This window comes from Syngnathus scovelli, chromosome 3 (assembly GCF_024217435.2).
Source record: "Syngnathus scovelli strain Florida chromosome 3, RoL_Ssco_1.2, whole genome shotgun sequence".
NCBI lineage: Eukaryota > Metazoa > Chordata > Actinopteri > Syngnathiformes > Syngnathidae > Syngnathus > Syngnathus scovelli.
This window is the reverse complement of record NC_090849.1, coordinates 14,863,128-14,883,519: the sequence shown is the minus strand read 5'-3', so window position 1 is coordinate 14,883,519 and position 20,392 is coordinate 14,863,128. Positions and strand designations below refer to the sequence as shown.

The following is a 20,392-nucleotide window of genomic DNA, read 5'->3' as shown; positions in this document are numbered from 1 at the left end:
AAAAATAAAATGAAAAATAAATTGAATTACCACGGCTTACGTAACAAAATCACACGTGTTGCATGGGTGTCTATTTCTTGTTGAAATATAATCATAAATCAAACTATCTTGCTAGCAATTCTGAAATAATCCCGCGACTACATGTGGTAAGTTTCGTTACCGAGGATTAATGAATGTAGCATTAAAGCACCCGGAAATTAGGATGTCATTAACAAAAGACACTTAATCGTAAACACGTCAGTTTGTAGTTTTGATGTGCTGTCATTTGTTCAACCGCCACCCTTGACGACTCACTGATCAGTGATCCGTCACTGATCTGCCCGCGGGCACCAGGTAGCACCCAGAGGACATGAGTAACCAACCGGAGTGTTCTATAAATAGTTCACCATTGATGGTAGCCTATGTGATTACCTAGGAATTTTTATTTGATCATTTGAAAATGTAAACATTTTCATCGATATCCAAACGACTCAGTCATGAAAATCTCCACCACATGTTTTCATCAAATAAAAAGTGTCTAAGATTAAATACTTGATGACATTTTTTTTTAGGTCATTTGTGTATAAATAGGTTTCCTGATGATTAAACTCTTCAGGTCACCATCATCTTCCAAAACGTCAAGGATTGGCATAAAAAGTTTCCTGTTGATTTTAAGCAATATCTGAAACTAGGTAGCCAAGGTTAAGGTCAAAACATTTTTCTTTGGGAGCTTGTCCAGCCAGATAATAGGCTAATCTTCAAAGTCTCAGGAATGCCCCTGAACTATTTTGAAGTATATCTGGCCCAAGATTCAGCTGAGGTCAAAACAATCACTCTGTTTGTCATTTTCTGAGCTAAATCTTCAAGTTGTCATTTCGGTTCATCAGAGTAAAACAAAGATAAAGTATCAAAGTGGCCTGGTTGACTGTCATCTTTCCGGACTCTGCTGTGCATCGGGGGCGGCTAGCGTGCTATCACTCTTATTGTTCATCTTCTTGTTTTACTTTTCCTGTGTTGTTTACTTGTATGTGCGTTGTGAACTCTGTCTTGTCACCCTGGGATAGTGAGAAACGTAATTTCGATCTCTTTGTGTGTCTTGACATGCGGAGGAATTGACAATAAAGGAGACTTTGACTTTGACTTTGACTCAAAGGTGCATGTTTTATCCAAGATGAGAGATCAGTCCTTTTTTTGGTGATCTTAAATGTGAGCCCAGACTCTTTCAACTGTGAGGTAGACATGTGGACCACTAGGATGTTTTATAATAAGATTGCAGAGTGTAACATAATTACGTGTGTTTGGCGATCTCAATAAAGAGTCTTTCAAAATTATAGTTGCTTTTTTTTTTCAGAAGGAATACAGATGTCTTCGTCATCTTTTTACGAGAAAACAGAAAAACGGGAACTTGGAAGAGGAATAATGTAATTGTGAAATCTTAGCATCTGTTGTTTTCCAAGTTTACATTATCCTAACATTTTAATTTAATGTGTGGATTATATGTTCGATTTTCATTAGAAGTACTTATAAAATAAAATGCGTTCTAATAAACGCTGTATCAAAAATTGTGCCTGAAGATTGATAACATTGATTTCTACTGTCTATGACAGGTATTACAGTATGTGTTTTTGTGTTATTGAAGGTTTGCAGATACAGTATTTTGGTCACTAAATTCAAAGCAAATGTATCAAATGCAAAGAAAACTTATCAACATGGTTTAAATTTCAACCACAAACAAATTATGAATGTCTCGAAATTAATTCCGCAGTGCCAATCAGATTGAACAGTGATTGATTTGCAAATATGTTTTGATCCTGCAGTCACTTTTCAAACATTGCCTTTAATTTTTCATTGTGCGGACGCTAGGGGTCCTTCTTGTCCAGCTCTGCACTGCATTGAATTGTGGGTACAGTAGCTCATGTTTCTGACAGTCAGCTGTTAAGGGAAGTTTTACCATGGTCGGATAGCGCTCTCTCTCTGTTCCTGTTCTTGCACTCTCTTCTGCGACATCACTCGCTTTGCTTCCGTCTTTTGTGTTACTGCAGTTTTTAACGCACAGGAAAGCCTGCTCGTCAAGTCTAATTCTGATCCAGACTTAAACTTCGGAACTTCGGAATGAGTTTGAACGAACATTCCATGCAGGCTCTCTCATGGAGAAAATTGTACCTGAGCCGCGCCAAGCTGAAAGCTGCCAGCCGCACTTCAGCTCTTTTGTCGGGGTTTGCAATGGTAAGTTTTTCATTTGTTTGTTTGTTTTGTTTAAATAGCGTCTTTGCTTCCTGGAAGAGTAACATGGTTCCACTGCACCAAGACAGACGGGCACGGGTGTTTTCAAGGTCTTGTCCCTGTGCAGGCCCGCTCTCTGCCTAAACACGTTTCCACAATGACCTCGTTCGTCTTTGTGTGTATGGACTGTAATTACTAGCAGGAAACAAAACAACTCATGCAACCTGCATCGTCAAGTAACTTGGTTTCACATATACGCCGGAGTAAATGGACAATAAACAGATGTTAGGTGTAAGGAAAACATGGCATAAAATGTTAAAAACAAACACAGATGTATGGATAGGGTATTTGGCCGGATTGTGATGCTGAAAGCTGCAAAATTGTTGCTTGTAAACAATGAAATGAGACTTTGTCCCTCCATGAATTATTATTATTATTGCAGCTCTAAAATAATTCATTTTTTTTGTTTTTTTAATGTTGGCTATTAATGGTTTCAATTCAAACACTCCCTTCTCCAGCTTAGTACCAAGCTCTCTGTGGTGTGGACCAGAAACATCAGGATGACGAGAACATCTGAACTTTGTCCCATTACCCATTTTATTTTCAATACCAATGCTTGAGTCTGAATGTTTTTGTGTCAGCAGTTTTTCTCTGGTCTTATCCTTTTTTTTTTTTGGACCACGAAAAAACTAGCACACTTTTACTGTAGTACCCTAACGCAAAACCAATTTGCTCTGTCACATCATAGTGTCATAACAATCTATACTGGCCGAGTTAAATCGTTTTAAAATAGTTTTGTATTCAAAACAACATGTATGTTTACAAATACAATCAATTGAGTTTATTGTATAGTACCTGTCTGGTGTATTAAATGCTCATCCATTCTCTATTCGCTCAACTTTGCTCATCTAAAATGTGCAAGACTTAGGAAGCTGATTGAGTAGCGTTTTATTTAAAGCACATTGATGCACATCCAAAACTGTTACTGAACTGGTTAATCATAGTCCTGAATGCTATCTGTGAACTGCATTGTGATGATGATGAATATGATTATTTATTTGCTATATGTCAATTTTCCTAGGTTGCCATGGTGGAGGTGCAGCTGGAAAATGACTTTGATTATCCTCCAGGGTTGCTGATAGCCTTTAGTGCGTGCACAACAGTGCTAGTTGCAGTGCACCTTTTTGCACTCATGATTAGCACCTGCATCCTCCCTAATCTCGAGGCAGTCAGCAATGTTCACAACCTCAATTCGGTGAACGAGTCTCCCCATGAGCGCATGCACCGTCACATTGAACTGGCTTGGGCTTTTTCCACTGTCATCGGCACACTTCTCTTCCTCACAGAGGTGATGCTCCTCTGCTGGGTCAAGTTTTTACCCCTGAAGACGAACACGGGACAAAATGACACCACCATTAGTTCTGGCCGAGCTGCAGCCATCGCTTCCACTTCCATCATGGTGCCTTTTGGGTTGGTTTTTATTGTGTTCGCCGTTCACTTTTATCGCACACTCGTCAGTCACAAAACGGACCGGCAGATCCGAGAACTCGAGCAAGTTATTCGGCTGCAGAACCAACTGGACCACAGGATGGAAAATGAGGACTTGAAGGCTGTTGACCATTTTGCTTGATTCATCTGCTTTGCTTACTTGCAATAGCTGAGGACATTCAGCAGTGCTTTTGCTGTGAAATTATTTTTTTGTGGACAGTGCTAATATAGTCATTTTTATCTTTCTGGCACTGAAGGTTTAATGATTTCCTGTTGACGTTTTCTTGCCTATTTTTCAGCATGAAAACATGACTCGTGTTGCATTATTTCTCTAGCACCTACCAACGTATGCCAAACTCGTATGGAGGAATTCATATGGTTCAACATAATATTTTTTTGTGATACAAAGGAAATATTGCCAATTTTATACTACCAAAAATTCACCGTTATAATTTGCTGCCATCTCTGTTAGAAAAGAACGGTTTAAAGCAAATCTCTGAATTCACATAGTTGCATGAAATCGCATATGCACACATATCACCTAACGGACATTTGTGACAAAGTGTTTGCATAATCCTGCTCACGTGCAACAGAAGAAAAAAAAAAATACCTGTCATAATGATGCATCTTTTAGTTGACCACACTGGAGCTTTGGGTTTAACTGCATGCAAGATTATTTTGTGTTGAAGTTTATGCATTATTGTCAATGATTTAGCAATATGTCTTTTTGTATCCCATGGTGTTGTGGAGTTTGTGTTATTTTTGTGATCAGATATTGGTACTCAATTGTCAATACAAATATTTTAAATTTTATTACAAACAGATTATAAAATTTACTTTCAACCCAAAAGAGTGAACAGTTACATTATGTAGCAAGTTGCTATCTTGTGGATGGATCTACTCGACATAATGTGATCAAGGCTCAGAATAGTCGGTTTAGCATAGAAGTTTGTGAGTCAAAATTTGCATTTTGCACCTCAACAAAACAGATTAAATAGCAAAACTGAGAACCTTTGTGGTTTGTTACGTTGAGCACTGTAAACTATTAACTATTAACACCACAAGTAAAGATGTGGAGCAATTAACATGAATAAAGGAATAGAATTCCTCCACCCATGTGCTAAAATGAGAAAAAAATCTGTTGCAGCATTTGTAAACAAAACAAACCAAAAAAACTGTAAACATGCTTTTCATTTTTTTTCCATATAGTTATGCATGTTGTTGGAAATATTTGGTGAATGCGTCTTAGTTGATAGTTTACATGCTTTTGCTCGCATGTTGGAAATGTTGATAGTTTACATGCTTTAGCATGCTCACATGTTGCAAATCTTATTATTAGTATTATTGTCCTGTGGCACATGTTGAATTATGTTAGTGTTTTTCATTTTGTTTTGAATCCCCAAAATATTTTTGGGGGGCAGGGTGTGGGGGCCCAAAGCCAATGGTTATGCTAAAATGAGACATATGTTACATGCATGCGAGTATGCAAATATAAATACCACTTACTGGGTCATGTGACAATCAAAGAGCCTCGCAGCTCACCTATTGTGCCTTGTTTATAATAGATAACTGCTCTTTTGGGGTTTCTTTATTCAACTGACGGTATTGTATATACAAAGTATCCATGAACGTGTTTTACTATGTAAGGTGACACTGCAGCATATCCTGTGAGCTGTATCAAGGTGGGGTTTGTTGCCAATTTAAAAATAAAGCATTTTATGTTACTTGACCACTTTATACTACCACTAATTCCTTATATGGTGTTAAAATTCAAGAACAGGACTGTGTTTAAGAATCACATCATGCACTGTCCAAACATTAATTATATTCTTGCAGATTATCATGATGACCTTTTGGAGAGGATGCGATCACACGCCTTATGATTTGATGTGAAAGTTCCATACTGTGGTAACACCTTTAGTGCCATAGCAGGTTACCTTTTTTGGACAAGGTTTTGTCAGCCATGTTGGAAAACAATTGAAGACCTTAGGTTTAGTGGGCTGGTCATACAAAAGCAACCTTCATGTTTACTTGCTGGTTGATGTGTTGTGTTTTAAACTTCAGATTCTTTCTGTCTTGTGTTTTGAGAAAAGACAGGTACGCTGGTCTGTGCTTTAAGTGATCCTGCCAGTGTATATTATGTAACAACTCAGAGAGACAGAGAGAGAGAGAGAAAGAGAAAGAGAGACAGAAAACTAAAGACACTTTGAAGTGTGACAGTAAGTTTAGCCATTTTTTTCACCACATCAAGGGGGACGGTGGCGGTCACATAAACAATTTGTTTAAAAAATATCTGGGTTGTTTATTTTCATGGTGCATTTTTTGACCCAGCAGTGTTCAAATCTGATCAACACAAATTAATTTGGTATCTCACCAACTGACTCAGCATTACACCAATTAATAAGTATAAGAATACTTTTATTTGTATTGTTATTATTATTAGTATTATTATATAAGGGTCTGTTGTATTTACATTGCATTCATAATCCATACATAATTTATTTTAGGATATATTCAGTCTACAAATATAATTTGTAATATAAATACTGAATTGATTAGCTCAGTATGATGCAGTGCAGTTAAATATCACTGCAAACTACTGTTATACACAGAGGATTATTGTATACCACTTTGACAGTGTCAGTGACAGACGTTTTGATACGTCTCAAAGAAAAACTAGAAAAAAAAAGACAATGTTGGGAATCACTGGTCTAGGCAGTCACTTGCTTGTTGGTTCCTCAATGTGCTCCTCCGCCTGGACCTATTTTACTAATGGCGGATGGATCTGTACGCCAACCTGGACAACTCACTGAACGCAGTCTACACCTGGTTGAAAAAAAAAACACACAAGCAGAGAATGTTGCTCCATCAAAGATTGCAAGCATAGGTAAGATGTTAATATAATTTATTTGGGTTTGATGTGAACGCTTATTTCAAGTACGATTCGTGTGAGTAGAGACAAGCATCTGATGCTGTCTCCATCACCGCATCACCTGTCGGGGCGTGTACAGTATACGACAGTTGCAATTTTACGATCCCCGATGTCTATTTCTCATAATTACAGGTTTGGACGAATGTAATGGAAAGCGAAAAACACGTTTTAGGGAGAAAATCATCGCGTCAACCCTGGAGAAGTTTCAAATTGATGATTGATCCCGCTTTAACAAAAGGACTCTACAAAGTGTACCGCTATGATGGGCACGACTTCAACATTCCCGTGAGCGTTTCAAAATATTCAGCATCGTACTCGCACGCCACGAACAAACCCATCACAAGTGCATTGTTTTCCAACATCAGGTTGATGACTTAGGTTTGTTTCCAGTGGATTCAGTGAAAGATCCACGCATCTGCCGCATGTGGAGCAAATGCGTCAAGAGTGACCTTTCGGTTCCCAGATTTAAGGTAGTCTTTACGGCACGATAATTACCGTGTTAATAACAAGTCTATTCACGTGTTATTCGTTGTTTGTGTCCTTTCAGATAGATGAGTTTTACATTGGGACCATTCCTCCCAAAGAAGTGACATTTTGCAGGCTGAATGACAATGTAAACAAGGCCTTCCTAACTAATATGTGTAAGAAATATGGCCACACTGAAGAAGTGGAAATTTTCTACAATCCAAAGAACAAAAAGCATTCAGGGGTTGCCAAAGTTGTTTTTGATACTGTGAGGGCTGCTAAGGACACTGTTCATCACCTTAATCAAACATCAGTGATGGGTAATATTATCCACGTGGAAATCGATCCAAAAGGTAAGAAGGCTTTTTCACTTTGTTGTTGTTGCCTATATGTTAAAGGGTATAAATATGAGATATTGTAAAGCTTTATACTATGTCGGGTGTCATTCAACAGGTAAAAACAGAGTGCGCTACCTCAAACTGGTCTTTAATGGCATCTACACACCATGCAGCTTACCAGTAGGAAGCAGTGACCAAAGTCTCCAAAACTTAATCGACAATTTACTGGTATGTGCAGTATTTGCTAACATCCAGTGTTTGGTTTTACTTTTTTTTGTTTTTTGATTTTTTTAGTAAATAGCAAGCGCTCTATACAGGTTTGAAATCAACTAACCAATGAGGGAAAGTATTGTGGCTACTACAACGAAAAAAAGACAACTTTGTCAAATGAAAACATCAGATGCAAAATGTATCCCAAATTCTTGACTGATAATTATAAGAATGATAATTTAATAATTAATTATAATAATCATTTTTATTTTTTTGCCTAAGTCGTTTTCTTATGATGCTGCCCTCCTCTGCTAAAATTGCCTATACCCACAATTATTAATTGTACTAATGAATATAACATTCAGTTTTTGTTTCGGTTTTTAGTGTTTTCTGAAAAGAAAAAAAAAGACTTAAGCTATTATTATAGCATTGTGACACAAGATAAAATTTCTTTACCTATTTCTTGCAGTGCAATTCAGCCCCGCAGGGAGAAGGAAGCCCAAGCAGCCTCACTACTCCAGTCTCTCTCGACACAGCATATTCCAGTATTAGTCGGGATACACCTTGTAGCTCTGGGCTGACTCCTTATTCACAGGGAACCCCGCACACTCCTTGTTTTTCTGCAACTCCTCTCTCCCTTGACTCATGCTACTCCAGTCTTCAAGGCACTCCAATCCTCCAGGGGGAGCACCCGACTTACAGTGTTCCCAAACCATTCAGAAGAGAGTTTTGCTGTCATAAATTGGCAAGGTTTCACTGGGGAACCACTGAAGTCTCTGAGGGAAACGTACATTTAAAGAACGGCCAACCTCAAAATTCCCTCCGACCATTTACCCTGAATAGCAAGCAGAAGCTTGCGCCATGGAGGAAAACCAAAATCACATTTGCTCAGAAACATGCAAAGCATTCTTTCGAACTCTTATCCCCTGGTCCAGAGTCAAGGAATGTGATCGCAACTAGCTCAAAAGCGTTACCTATAACCTCTTTGAGCATCAACTTGGAAGCCAACAAGCATTTAGATGTGACTTTCCCACCTGACAGTCATGCATGCATTGAAGAGTTACCTCAGTCACCACTGGTGAACTTTATTCCAAGAAACCCTCAGCCAGAATCAGAGACATTGGATGCCCGAATACAACATTTGCTGACAAACAGCCAGAGTTCAGATACTTTTCATGGGAATTCTTCAATAGCTGATGTGTTCGGTCAGGACAGCCCAACCTCACCATATCCACCGCAGAACTCCCCACCCTCAAATGACCCAAACAAGACTTTGGAAGAGGTTAATCCTACGCCATGCCTTGAAGAGGATGAAACCTCCCAAGCTGTTCTTTTTCTTACATCCCAAAGAGATAAAGAGAGTCCCTCTCCATTTGATTTCATAAAAGCTGGTGAAAGCCAAGATGGAAACATTAAGACAAATGCTGAAAAGGCACCAAGCCAAAAGGTAATTATGTTCTTAATCACAAAAGCATTTATAAAAGAAATTATAATTTTTGTGAGCTTTTCATTCATCAGGTCGCTTAGATCTCTTCTTGTCTCTTTCAGGAGGTCCACTTATCCAATGTAGATGAAATAAACGGTGAAACATTGACACCATCCTTTACTCATCAGTCCAAACATCCACTTGCCATCACATCCGCAGGCCATCATCTACCATTTATCCCTTTGTGTTTCCCCATTCCTTCATTTCCCCCTGTCCCACCTCGCCTCCCAAATGGCACCATTCCCGTTCCACCTCCAGGCTGGAGCCTCCCTCCAGGCCATCACAACAACATCCACATTGCACCACCTTCTAACTTCCCTGTACCCCAACCTTCTTTGCCGACTCCTGCACCACCCTGGCCCACTTCACCTTTTCCTCGTACCAACCCTCTAGTTCCACCACCAGACTACTCACTGATGAGGGAAAACCCTCATAAACTCACAGTGGAAAAAGTTTTAGATGTGGTCATGGATGAACTGAAGTCGATTATTAAGAGAGACCTCACTCGCAGAATGATTGAGGGAGTGGCATTCAAGGTGTTTGAAGTCTGGTGGGACAATCAAGAGAAGAAAAAGGTAAATGTTTCATAGTTTGAATGTAACACCATATACAGTACACTTCTTTTAACTCAATATTCTATTTTATCTACCAAAGCAATCAGTTGTGCCCTTAAATGATAAGAAGACCAATTGTATAAATCCTCTGAATCACATCGCTGGCGAGCACAAGAAGCCTCCCCTTCCCACCTTCAAGGTAAGCAAGTGTTGTAATAAAACACCAAGATTGAACATTGAAGAAAATGTTTTGCACTGCAGATTAAGAAGAAAAAAGAGGACAATCCTACACTGAAAGGTAAGATTGGTTTCAAATAAATTAATTCGACGACTGTTGGAGTGGCAGTACCATTTTCATGTGTTACTTTTAGACGGAACCCACGAGGACGATATGTTGAAGCCAACATTTGAAAGACGTAAACGGAGACATGCAAGACCACTTGATCTTGATAGTGATGATGATGACAGAACGGAAGAATACAAGATAGATCAAGCCGCCACGCAAAGGGAAATTGCAACAGCCAAAGAGGAACAGACTGGGCCTATAGAAGATGAAGTACACATTTTGGTAAATAAGTCACATGAAAATGTCACAGTCGGGTGGATCATGGAGCAGGACGACCAAGTGCAGCTTGGACCAGGGTTTATTGGTGAACTCAAAAAAGGCAAACTAACAGACTCGGCAACTGACATGACCTAACAAAACCTAACAACGAGACCGACCAAAAAGACGTGAAACAAAAAGACAGGGTGACATTACCGATGACAGGAACAGGAACCAAAAAGACATCATGACATGACCGCACAACATAAATCCAATACCGAACAACCACAACCAATGATCCTACAGGGAGTGAGGGGCAGACAGGACCTATATATACGACAGGTAACGAGAGGCAGGTGGGAATAATCACACTGATCATGGGCACACAGGAGGGGAGGGGCGAGCACACAGACAGAAACCAAGACAACAGACACATAGTGGAGCGGTTGGGGACGAGACGTGACAGAAAAGCAATCATTAATGAATCCTTCAATTGTTTTTTTTCCCTAGTGTATTTCCAAAAGCATACAGTAAAGGTGCACATGTACTGGTAAAACACATATTGATTTTGTAGAAACGTTTTATACAAAGGGATAAAAGAAAAATGAAAATAATATATTGAGATGTTAAGATTTTGTTTACGCACCACTACAATGGGGTTGAAATAAATGAAAACTGACATGTATGTAGATTTTCATAAATTTAAAAGGTTTCACTAATAATATGGCATTTTTGATTTATAAAAATAGCCTTCCACAAGCAGCTCATAAAATTAGTAGATTTTGTATACTATAAAGCGAAGCCATCTCTCAGTTTGAAACAACAATTATGAAAAAGTCACAAACAAAAATTACAGGGATTTGACTTATAGCCCTACTAAATTGAAATTTGACAAACGTAACACACATTAAGGAGAATAACATTTCTGTATCTCAGTGTGACGGAAATGATCATGCCAGCAATGTTGATGACAATCATAAAGAAAAAGAGAAGGTGTCTGAAAAACACAGGGAGGCTGAAGACACCTGTCCAGTTCTTGGTGACGTTCTCTCCTTCAGCAGTGGTATGTAAAAAGGTTTTGCATGTGTTACTGCTACCTTTCAGAATGCTTACCACATTTTACTACGCTTTTGTTGACTAATATTCAGAGTGCAGCTCCTCGGAGGTTTGCTCAACCGACTGGGACTGCCCGGACTCTTTTACTTCAGAGAGCTCAGAGAACTCATCCTACTGCGACTTCAGCTCTGAAGATGATGATAATGTTGATTTAGAAGACAACAAAAAGAATGGTGAAGGTTTGAAGTGTGTAGTAATATCATCAGATGAGGAGTCGGTGGAGGTTGAGCCCCCTGTGACACCCTCAGCCCCACTCACGCCTGGTGCTCAGCTAGAACTCCATGACTTGTCAGATCCATCTAATAGGGAGAAAGCAGAGGAAAATGAGTACATGCACCAAGAACATGCAATGATGGCGCTACAGCCTTCATCACATACTGGACTTCAAGGTAATGATCTCCGAACATTGAAATAAGTATCTGAATAGACAACATAAAATTCTGTGATGCTTTTGTCTTGTCTGTGCAGCAGTGGCTCTTGAACTTGACATGGAGAGGCGTAAATGGAACTCGGGATCTCCGGAGTACACCTTGAGGCCTCTCACTCCTACTGGCTGCTTTTTGGACAGTGACCCTGAACTTTTTATCAGAAGCAAACCAACATCTCCAGTTGTGATGGAGGTGGGACGACCACAGACCCCAGGCAAAGAGATAGCCTCTCAATTAGGAAGTGAAGAATCAGAAGATGACAATCTCTCTCTAACGATCAGTGAGTTACATCCACCATCAGACACGGCTTTGTTATTCCAGGAAACACCCAAAACTCCTGGTAGAGAAGACACAAGTGCTTGGAGTCCTAACAGTGGCGTGAGGGTCTCAACAAGTCCAGGGTATGGGAGCATTATACCGGAAGATACTGGGGAAACATACTCGCATTTTAGAAAACCATCGGCTCATTCATCGCTGTTTAGTAGTCCATTTATATTACCACCAAATACCCCTGGAAGAGATATCTTTCTACCACGAAGATCCTTCATCCACAGAAGAAAGACTGACATTGCGAACATCTCACAATGTGACAAATTCCTTGGAATGTCATCTCCATGTGACCTTTCTGAGTCTTCATCTGATGGCGGAGGAGTGAGAACAGGGTCAGATGTGAGAGTGATACCTCTGCAAAGACTGGAGAACATGCCTGGTCTCCTCTACAAGGGAAGTAGGAGAGAAACAAAAATGAGGCGTAAATGGTGGAAGAGAACAAAAAGGCGTTGGAGGAGCCACTACTTCTCTCGTCCCAGTCCTCCCAAGTGGCGTTCAGAGTGCGAGGAAAGGAGGATACTTCACAGTATATGGAGGGACGGTCTGGATCAAGAGGATGAGAGACTGCTCAAGTGTACTTACGAAAGGCTGCAAGAGCAGGAAGATGAGTGTAGCTGGCTTAGTGATGCCCTTTGGATACCTCATCCTCATATCCTTTTCACTCCCAAATTTGTTGTGAGCATGCAGTCATATAGCAAGTCAAGATTTTGTATGCTTTTCCGTGTGCTGTATGTATTTGGTTCCGCGTTATGAAATTACTCATGGCTCAGTTTGTGTTTCAAGTTCTTAACTGATGCTCACTGACTAAAGTTATAGAAGAGAATGTAGGACACCAGTCATGGCAACAGAAGCACATTACAGGCTCAGCCCGCAGTGAGGGTTTCTACAAAATCAACTGGAGGGATAAACTTGAATACCTCAAACAAGAAAGAACCATTGAGCTTTCATCAGCAAGCGCTCAGGTATTCAACACAGTAAAGTGTGAGTCTTTGGATGTCGTTCATCACAGTGTATAACATAAGCTTACTGTGTCTTTGCAGGAACTTCAGATACAGCCTACTGCACTTCGGGCCGGATCAGACTTCAGGTCAGAACAGCGCCGTCTGCTGTCATCTTTTAGCTGCGATAGTGACCTCGTCAAGTTCAACCAACTCAAGGTTTGTGAAGTGAATCACAGTTACACTAACCACTCACGACGTTGAATAAAGCGGGGCTCACACTAGTCTAATAAAAAATATATTTGTACATTATTTTTACATCACACATTATCTGTTAATTATAGTACGATATGGTAATTCAAGATTTAGGATTTTGGTTTTAATCAAATAAACCATTACAAATTTTATGTCAGATTTAAAAAAAATATATTATCATCCTTCAGTTCCGAAAGAAGAGGATTCGTTTCAGTCCAAGTGCCATCCATGATTGGGGTCTGTTCGCCATGGAGGCCATAGCAGCAGATGAGATGGTGATTGAGTATGTCGGCCAAATTATCAGACAGGTGAGGAAAAAAAATTATGTGCAACCAACCCTTTCTGTTCTTGTGACCACGGCAATTTAGAGCATGCTTTTAACTTAATGAAGGTTACTATAGTAAAGGACTGGCAAAGCATCTCTAAGAAGGAAACACAGAATGATTGTGAACATTGCTCTTGTTAAATGAATTCATTTGTATGTTGTTTCACTCAGAATATTGCTGACATGAGAGAGCGTAGATATGAGGAAGCAGGCATCGGAAGCAGCTATTTGTTCCGGGTTGATCAGAACACCATCATCGATGCCACAAAATGCGGGAATTTATCCAGATTCATCAACCATAGCTGCAGTGTGAGTATGACTTGCTTCTGCTGGGTTTGTCATTTCATTTAAAAATCAAATTGTGATGGTCTTACAGCCAAACTGTTATGCGAAGATCATCACTGTGGAGTCTCAAAAGAAGATAGTGATATACTCGCGGCAGCCAATCAGCATCAATGAAGAAATCACGTACGACTACAAGTTTCCCATTGAGGACACAAAAATTCCTTGTTTGTGTGGCTCTGAAAGCTGTCGAGGCTCTTTGAACTGATTCCATTTGGAGAGCCCCTGTCTTATAGCTTATATAAGAGCCCACACTGCCTCAGGTACTGTACAAACAGACACTGAAGATGTGCCTCATAAATAACTATTAGGAATTTCCAGCTGCTCTCTTGAAGGTTAAAAATAACCTGAGATGCACTAAGCAGACCAAGTGAACTTTCCTATCCAGCACGTAAGCTATTGTATGATGAAGTATGAGGGAAGAGAACGCTAAACTTTTATGGAAATGTAAATTGACTGCCTTTATATTTAATGTACATGGTGTACAGTCTCATTGGAAAAACTTTATAAATGCATGTTATGAGAGGTTATCTTTGGTTTTACATCACGGTAACATGGACAGTATATGGCAGGGATTGTAAACCGGTGGTCCGCGGCCCTCTAGTGGTTCGTCTTGGTATTGGAGGTGGTCCACAAAATAGAAAATAATTGTAACATTTTTAAAATAAAATGGATTCATTATTTAGACTTTATTCATTTTACAGCTAATTTTGTGAATTATTTACCCATTCAAATTATGTCAAATGTAGCTGAGATTCCCAAACTAGACATACAGACGCAAATAAATAGCCTGCATAGGTCTATCTTACTTCGTTGCAAAATAAAATAATATTCCGCCAAAACAGTGGTCCCCGAGTTGCTTCTTGGTTATTATGGTGGTCCCTTGGACAAAACCAGTTGAAAACCCCTGGTAAATGACAACTGCTGTTTAACAGTTGCAGTCATACAAATATCACATCTTGTACTATGAATTATCAATAGGGCTTTATTATGCAAATTATAGCACTCATTTTCAGTTATGAGAACTTCAAATTGAAATTTGTTTTCCTTGACTTGAGCTTCGTGTAAATTTGTTAAAAAATGAAACATTACAAATTAGTAAACACGAAATTGTAATCAAACAATAGGCTTGAAAGAGTCAACTGCATGTGTGTTTGTACTGAGGTTCTCTACCTAACTTGCACAATATATTAAACAGCCAGAATTGGTCGTAGATTTTACATTCGATTGTTTGAAGGCCCACAAATATACATCTAGGCTCACATACTCTTGGACACACCATTGGGTATGAGAACGGTCAGATTTCCTCTGGCATGTTGGTCCGCTTCGATGGCTTCAAAAAGAGATTTGAAGTTTCCCGCACCAAAGCCCTGAGGAATGAACATATACAAATTTAAGTACATGGTACTGTCATTCATACACATTGCTGACGTCGGACCAAAACAGTCACATTTTGGTGAATTTAATATTTTCTCAGAAATGTACACCGGTCCACACTATAGGTGTTACTGTTATTATTATTATTTTTACAAATTATTGTACAGTCTAAAGTGCTGAAAATGGCTTGCTCTTTTTGCAATGCTAATCGCATCATGCCATTCTTGGGGTCTCCTGAAACGTAATGATTTCGGAAATATGAGGATTCCATCTGACGCCAGCGCTATCGAGTCATCTACCCATAAGTGTCCTAACCTGGTGATTATGTCTTTGAATGACTTCCAAGAAGACAGTGGGCCGGTCCTGAACTGGCTTGGTAAAGATCTGAAGTAAGTAGCCATTGTCATCATAGTCCACCAGGATCTTCAGCTCCTGCATAGTGTGTTAAGTGGCAATTGTGTTGGCACATTCTCCAAAATGGTCCTGCAAATGTAATATGTGAAGCTACCTGCAGGACATCCAGGTCTTCTGCAATTTTCACCTTGGAGTGTTTTAAGTTTTCCCTCAGTTGGTTGTAGTATGTGTCGGGCACCGACATAAACTCTGCTCCACGCTGTTTTAGGTTGCGGATCTGCAAAGATTTAAATCATTTAGGTTTTATTTTTGCACCCTTTACAATGCAACATTGCTAAAAGCCTGAGATCATTCTAGAATTACAGAAAAATGTAGGCAACAGTAGCTGTTGTGTGATTTCTGTATAGCTAATTTTATCTTTTATTAATTTAGCCATTCATTCATAAATTTATGCATTCAGTCATTCATTTATAAACTATAATAATTTCATGAGGGGGACAGATTTTTTTTCTCCAATTCTGGAATGCACCCACTCTTGTTTTCAAAGACCTACTGCTGTTATAATATCTGATGTGTTCATGGCAATGTGCTGCACGCCAGCACCTCCGTAGTACTCCACATACTCCTGTAATGGTGAGATATAGTACATAATCATATAATAGACAGAAGTCAATGTAATCATATACAATAATTAATTTGACTGGTTCAGATTACACAACAAACCTGAATTTGAGACTTCCTCTTGCCTATGGCAGGCTCATTGATGGGCATCTTTACAGTCTCTTCATAGTTGGCCACCACAATGGAGCGCAGGGCACTGAACTCTGTTTGCAACTGCTTGTCGTCCACTGACCAGAAGCGGTGAAAAAGAAGGTTCTTTCGGTACCTTTTGGATGATGAATCAGTATCAAAAGAGCACATTGCTAGGTCAGCCCCAACATAATGTATTAACGAGTTTGTTTTGCTTTCCGCCTAGAATTTGCACAGTTAGGCATATGCATCATCTGTAAAATTCTCTCCTCGTACAACCATGATGACCCAAATGACAGCAAGCAGTCATGTCATGAGGTTCATGCCTTCAAAATATGCAGCCGCCTCTCCTCCCCGACTAGCAGTCTACCAATCACCAGCTTCATTTAGAGAACGGCCTTGGTCGTTACAGACTAAAATGCGGTCCAGATGTGGTGATCCATTGGAGGGCCCATGAGAGAAAAATGCTAAGTCATGCTGATCCCTCATGTGCGCCAAAAGAACCAGTTGTGCAAGTTTCAGACAGACTGTGGTAACACTTATAGTTCTCAAGGTATAATTCTTCTACCGTGACAGAACCTCTAAACACAGCATTCTTTAAAATAAACAATAGTCACCATTCCACCACTGAAACCATCTCCTCTTCTGGTTGGTTTCCCACAACGTGATCAATGAAGCTCAGTTTTCCCTCTGGTCTGTAGTAGAAGGTCAAAAGTGAGGTCATTTAAATATTTCAACACATTTGAACAAATGTTTTACGCAGCATGACAAATGAGGAATACTCACAAGGTGGGTAACAAGGGGTCCTTAAATAGAGGTGGGTGGAAGCCTGGCAGAAACAGCCCCCTATATCCTGCTCTCTCCACAAATGTGTGAGTGGTGTCACCGTACTGTTGCATAAAAAGCAAATTTGTTAGGCTACCTAATGATTTTATATTATTTCACTTCGAGAATGGTTTGTTCACTTACTGTTTGCAGCACAGCAAGTCTGACTTTACCATGCTTGTCCTCCAGGGTGTAGGGCTCTTTTACAATCGTAGCTCCTCGCTCTTTGGCTTTCTGTTTAATATCAGTTTTTATTCAGTTTAAAGTCAAGCCATTCCCTGGTAAGATTGTTGTGTTACCTGCACCAAGAAGTCACAGTTCTCCACCGCAAATGCAACATCTTTCACACCATCCCCATGCTTTACTAAATGAGCTCCAATCTCTGAGAAATAGTACAAATAAAAATCAAAAGGACAATATTAAACTTTGAATTTGGTGAATCAAGTTATAATGAACTTTTGCTGAGTGTAAAGGTGCAAAACAATAAAATGTCATTGCATTCATAGCCACATATTTGTTTTGATGAAAACATGTTAGCTCATAAAAAATCTGTGCCACTTGAGGGAGTAAATGTGATTTATGCAAATTTAATGAAAATGAGTAAAATAAAGCAAAATTCGCTGCGTTCAAAAACACTTGCAATTGTTCGTCAGTATCTCACTGAGCTGGTTTGTGTATGCTGCAAATGTTGGAATTTTGTCAAGGGTGCTAAAAGGTTGCAAACAGTTGCAAACAATTTTTCTTGTTGCAAAGACATTTTGAACATTATCTACTGTTGTCGACTATTAAAACCTTTTGCAAATACCTGGCGAACGTGTTTGCGACTGTTAGCGGCCTTGACCGAACCCTGATGCAAAATCAACATTCAGGCCTGTGCAACCTTCGGTAATCGTCACTGCTCAGTGGACTTCAGTACGACGGAGTGATTTTTTTTTTTTTTTTTGTCGGTTATATACCTTGGTTTCCAGGATTGAGAGCAGATGAGAAAACATATATGATCTGTGAGAAACACAAAACAATCATCAGGGCACAAATAAGCTTTTTCAACCATGACTAATATTGTGTGTAATTAATTGCTTTTTAATTTATTGTGGATCCTGTTTTATTGATTGCATTTCTTGTCATTATTTCAGGGCTGATGATGTATCTTGTACTTCAAAATCTCCTTACCTTTCCTTGTTTGACTGCATGGGATACGACATCTCGACGGCCTGTCTCCAAGCCTTGGTAAGCAAATGGTTCGAATCCCAGTTTGTTGCAGTAATATGACGCAGCCTATTGAAAGGAGCATTTGTCGTTGATTTGAGGGAAAGGCAACAAATGTGTTTCGAAATTGACAGGTTGCGCCATCTGCTGGCAGTAGGTGAGGTTAGGTGAAGGAATGCATTTTGATTTGTGACTTTATCTTCGGGGTGCCCCGGGTCCCACCCCTTAAGAGAACCAATCGTGTTGCAAGCTATATTGACCAAAACCAAATGTGTGAAAAATTGGCCCCAATTTGAGTTTACTCAAAAGAAAATCCTCAAAACCTTGTTAAATTCACATCAACATAAATATTCACATTCATAGTGTACTACTATTTGCCCAGAAAATATATGTCATCTTAATTTTACTTTAATAATTATAATAAAAATGATAGAGACCCATGCACTCTCGAAATAAAATGTTTTCCTGTCCATCTGTTATTTTATCGACCGATAACACACACACACAAAAAATCTAAGAATTATTTGAAACCAAATTACAAAAAACATTTACTGGTCACTGCTACTTCTAATTTTTATTTAGGCTACATTGGGTGAAAGAAGTTCTGACATAGCATACCTGTTTTGCATTCCCAACCCAGAATGTCACGTGGTCAAAGCAAAGGAACTGTCCTTGCTCATGCTATAGACAAGAAAACAGAAGAATAAATAGTGAATTTGAAATGCGTAGTCAAATTCATTTTCCTACCTTCTCGCCTTTGTCGGTATATGTTGTCTGCAAACAGAAAAAAAAACAAATTATTATAAAAACAATAGCAAATTGAGTCATACTAAAAAGTCACACTTGTGTGAAAATTATTATAAAAAATGAAAATGACTATAATACACAATAGCAAATTAAGAATATTAAAAGGTCCCATTTGTGTGAAAATGAAAGATTTTTCATTCATGCATTTTACTTTGTTTTTTAATAAGGTATCTAAAATAACTCACCATGTTGTCCCTGCTGATCTTTTCACATCAGAATTAATCTCTGAATTGAAAAACTGACAAAAATGGCTCCAAGGACATTCGCATACGGTGAGGAGGAGGTTTAAGAAGGGGAGGAGGAGGAGGTGGAGATAAGGCCAAGTACAGATGTTTGGGGGTACCCGCTATGTTATACAATGATGACAAAAATCATGTTGACATACACTACACTCAATCCAAACCAGTAAACAAAACAAACAAAAAAACAAACAATAAACAATCAATCAAACAAACAAACAAACAATTGTCAGAAAAAAATGTTACAACGATTAAACAGAAATGTGGCGATGGAATTAATTTACATTGAATTAATTTACATTCGTTATAATAATAACAACTGGCTCCAGAGGTAACAGGAAAATGTACATACAGGTTTAGAGTTCCAGCTAAGATTTTTAGAAACTTATGTCCATGTGTTAGTGTTTAGTGGCAAGAGGAGGTTCACTTGTTCAGGGCTCTCATTGGCTCGCTGGGAGCTCACTCCTCTGTTCAAAAGCCCACTGTGCTCCTAATCTAAATTGAAAATCAACAAAAAAATTATAATTGTTGATTAAAAAAAAAAAAAAACATCTCAAATTTAAGACATAAGATGAGCTTTTAGGGTTAGATGTTATCATAAATTATTAAAAGCAAAAATAATTCACACTCAGTATGTTATTGCAGTGATTACTAAGTAAATAATATCTCATTAATGCTCATTAATACCAATCCATCTATGATTTATGTCGCATCTTTATCTTTTCTCTCCATTAATGTTGTCATGGCACTATTACTACCTGTAACCCAACCTAAATCCTGCAAAGTAATCATCAAATTAGAAGAATGCAGAGAAACTCCAGTCTGATTGTTGCATTACCCTCATAAAAATGATTATATTTAAAGTCTGTTGTTGGCATTTA

At 38.9% G+C, this 20,392-nt stretch overlaps 3 protein-coding genes across 3 annotated transcripts; 2 read left to right on the top strand and 1 right to left on the bottom strand.

The window, feature by feature from the left end:
• The first annotated feature begins 1,890 nt into the window (after positions 1–1,890).
• Positions 1,891–5,419, top strand: LOC125994349 (calcium release-activated calcium channel protein 1). The gene is made up of 2 exons (XM_049763648.2): positions 1,891–2,205; positions 3,284–5,419. Exons 1-2 carry the CDS (start codon positions 2,092–2,094, stop codon positions 3,830–3,832), a joined length of 663 nt encoding a protein of 220 aa, XP_049619605.1. The 5' UTR covers positions 1,891–2,091; the 3' UTR covers positions 3,833–5,419.
• A 990-nt stretch (positions 5,420–6,409) lies between these two features.
• Positions 6,410–14,795, top strand: LOC125994346 (histone-lysine N-methyltransferase SETD1B-A-like). Its single transcript, XM_049763646.2, has 18 exons — positions 6,410–6,577; positions 6,755–6,907; positions 6,988–7,092; positions 7,170–7,440; positions 7,541–7,653; positions 8,105–9,082; positions 9,184–9,696; positions 9,776–9,874; positions 9,937–9,973; positions 10,047–10,243; positions 11,156–11,282; positions 11,368–11,724; positions 11,804–12,742; positions 12,895–13,055; positions 13,134–13,250; positions 13,475–13,594; positions 13,783–13,920; positions 13,988–14,795. The coding sequence occupies exons 2-18, from the start codon at positions 6,770–6,772 to the stop codon at positions 14,159–14,161; spliced, it is 4,584 nt and encodes a 1,527-aa protein (XP_049619603.1). The 5' UTR covers positions 6,410–6,577; positions 6,755–6,769; the 3' UTR covers positions 14,162–14,795.
• A 123-nt stretch (positions 14,796–14,918) lies between these two features.
• Positions 14,919–19,734, bottom strand: hpdb (4-hydroxyphenylpyruvate dioxygenase b). Its single transcript, XM_049763647.2, has 14 exons — positions 19,458–19,734; positions 19,213–19,239; positions 19,084–19,146; positions 18,430–18,534; positions 18,216–18,258; positions 17,559–17,641; positions 17,404–17,493; positions 17,221–17,324; positions 17,052–17,129; positions 16,408–16,570; positions 16,238–16,309; positions 15,839–15,961; positions 15,646–15,762; positions 14,919–15,323 (listed from the first exon to the last, which is right to left on the bottom strand). The coding sequence occupies exons 1-14, from the start codon at positions 19,458–19,460 to the stop codon at positions 15,213–15,215; spliced, it is 1,182 nt and encodes a 393-aa protein (XP_049619604.1). The 5' UTR covers positions 19,461–19,734; the 3' UTR covers positions 14,919–15,212.
• Positions 19,735–20,392: the final 658 nt, after the last annotated feature.

Excerpts from the sequence above, each read along its gene's own strand:
- LOC125994349 (XM_049763648.2), top strand. The coding sequence starts at position 2,092 with ATGAGTTTGAACGAACATTCCATGCAGGCTCTCTCATGGAGAAAATTG. Across the intron at positions 2,206-3,283 it reads TTTTGTCGGGGTTTGCAATG|GTTGCCATGGTGGAGGTGCA; the intron begins GTAAGTTTTTCA and ends CAATTTTCCTAG.
- LOC125994346 (XM_049763646.2), top strand. The coding sequence starts at position 6,770 with ATGGAAAGCGAAAAACACGTTTTAGGGAGAAAATCATCGCGTCAACCC. Across the intron at positions 10,244-11,155 it reads AAGATGAAGTACACATTTTG|TGTGACGGAAATGATCATGC; the intron begins GTAAATAAGTCA and ends TCTGTATCTCAG. Across the intron at positions 11,283-11,367 it reads CGTTCTCTCCTTCAGCAGTG|AGTGCAGCTCCTCGGAGGTT; the intron begins GTATGTAAAAAG and ends ACTAATATTCAG.
- hpdb (XM_049763647.2), bottom strand. Across the intron at positions 17,642-18,215 it reads TCTCAATCCTGGAAACCAAG|AGATTGGAGCTCATTTAGTA; the intron begins GTATATAACCGA and ends ACTATTTCTCAG. Across the intron at positions 16,571-17,051 it reads ATGGTTTCAGTGGTGGAATG|GTACCGAAAGAACCTTCTTT; the intron begins GTGACTATTGTT and ends ATCATCCAAAAG.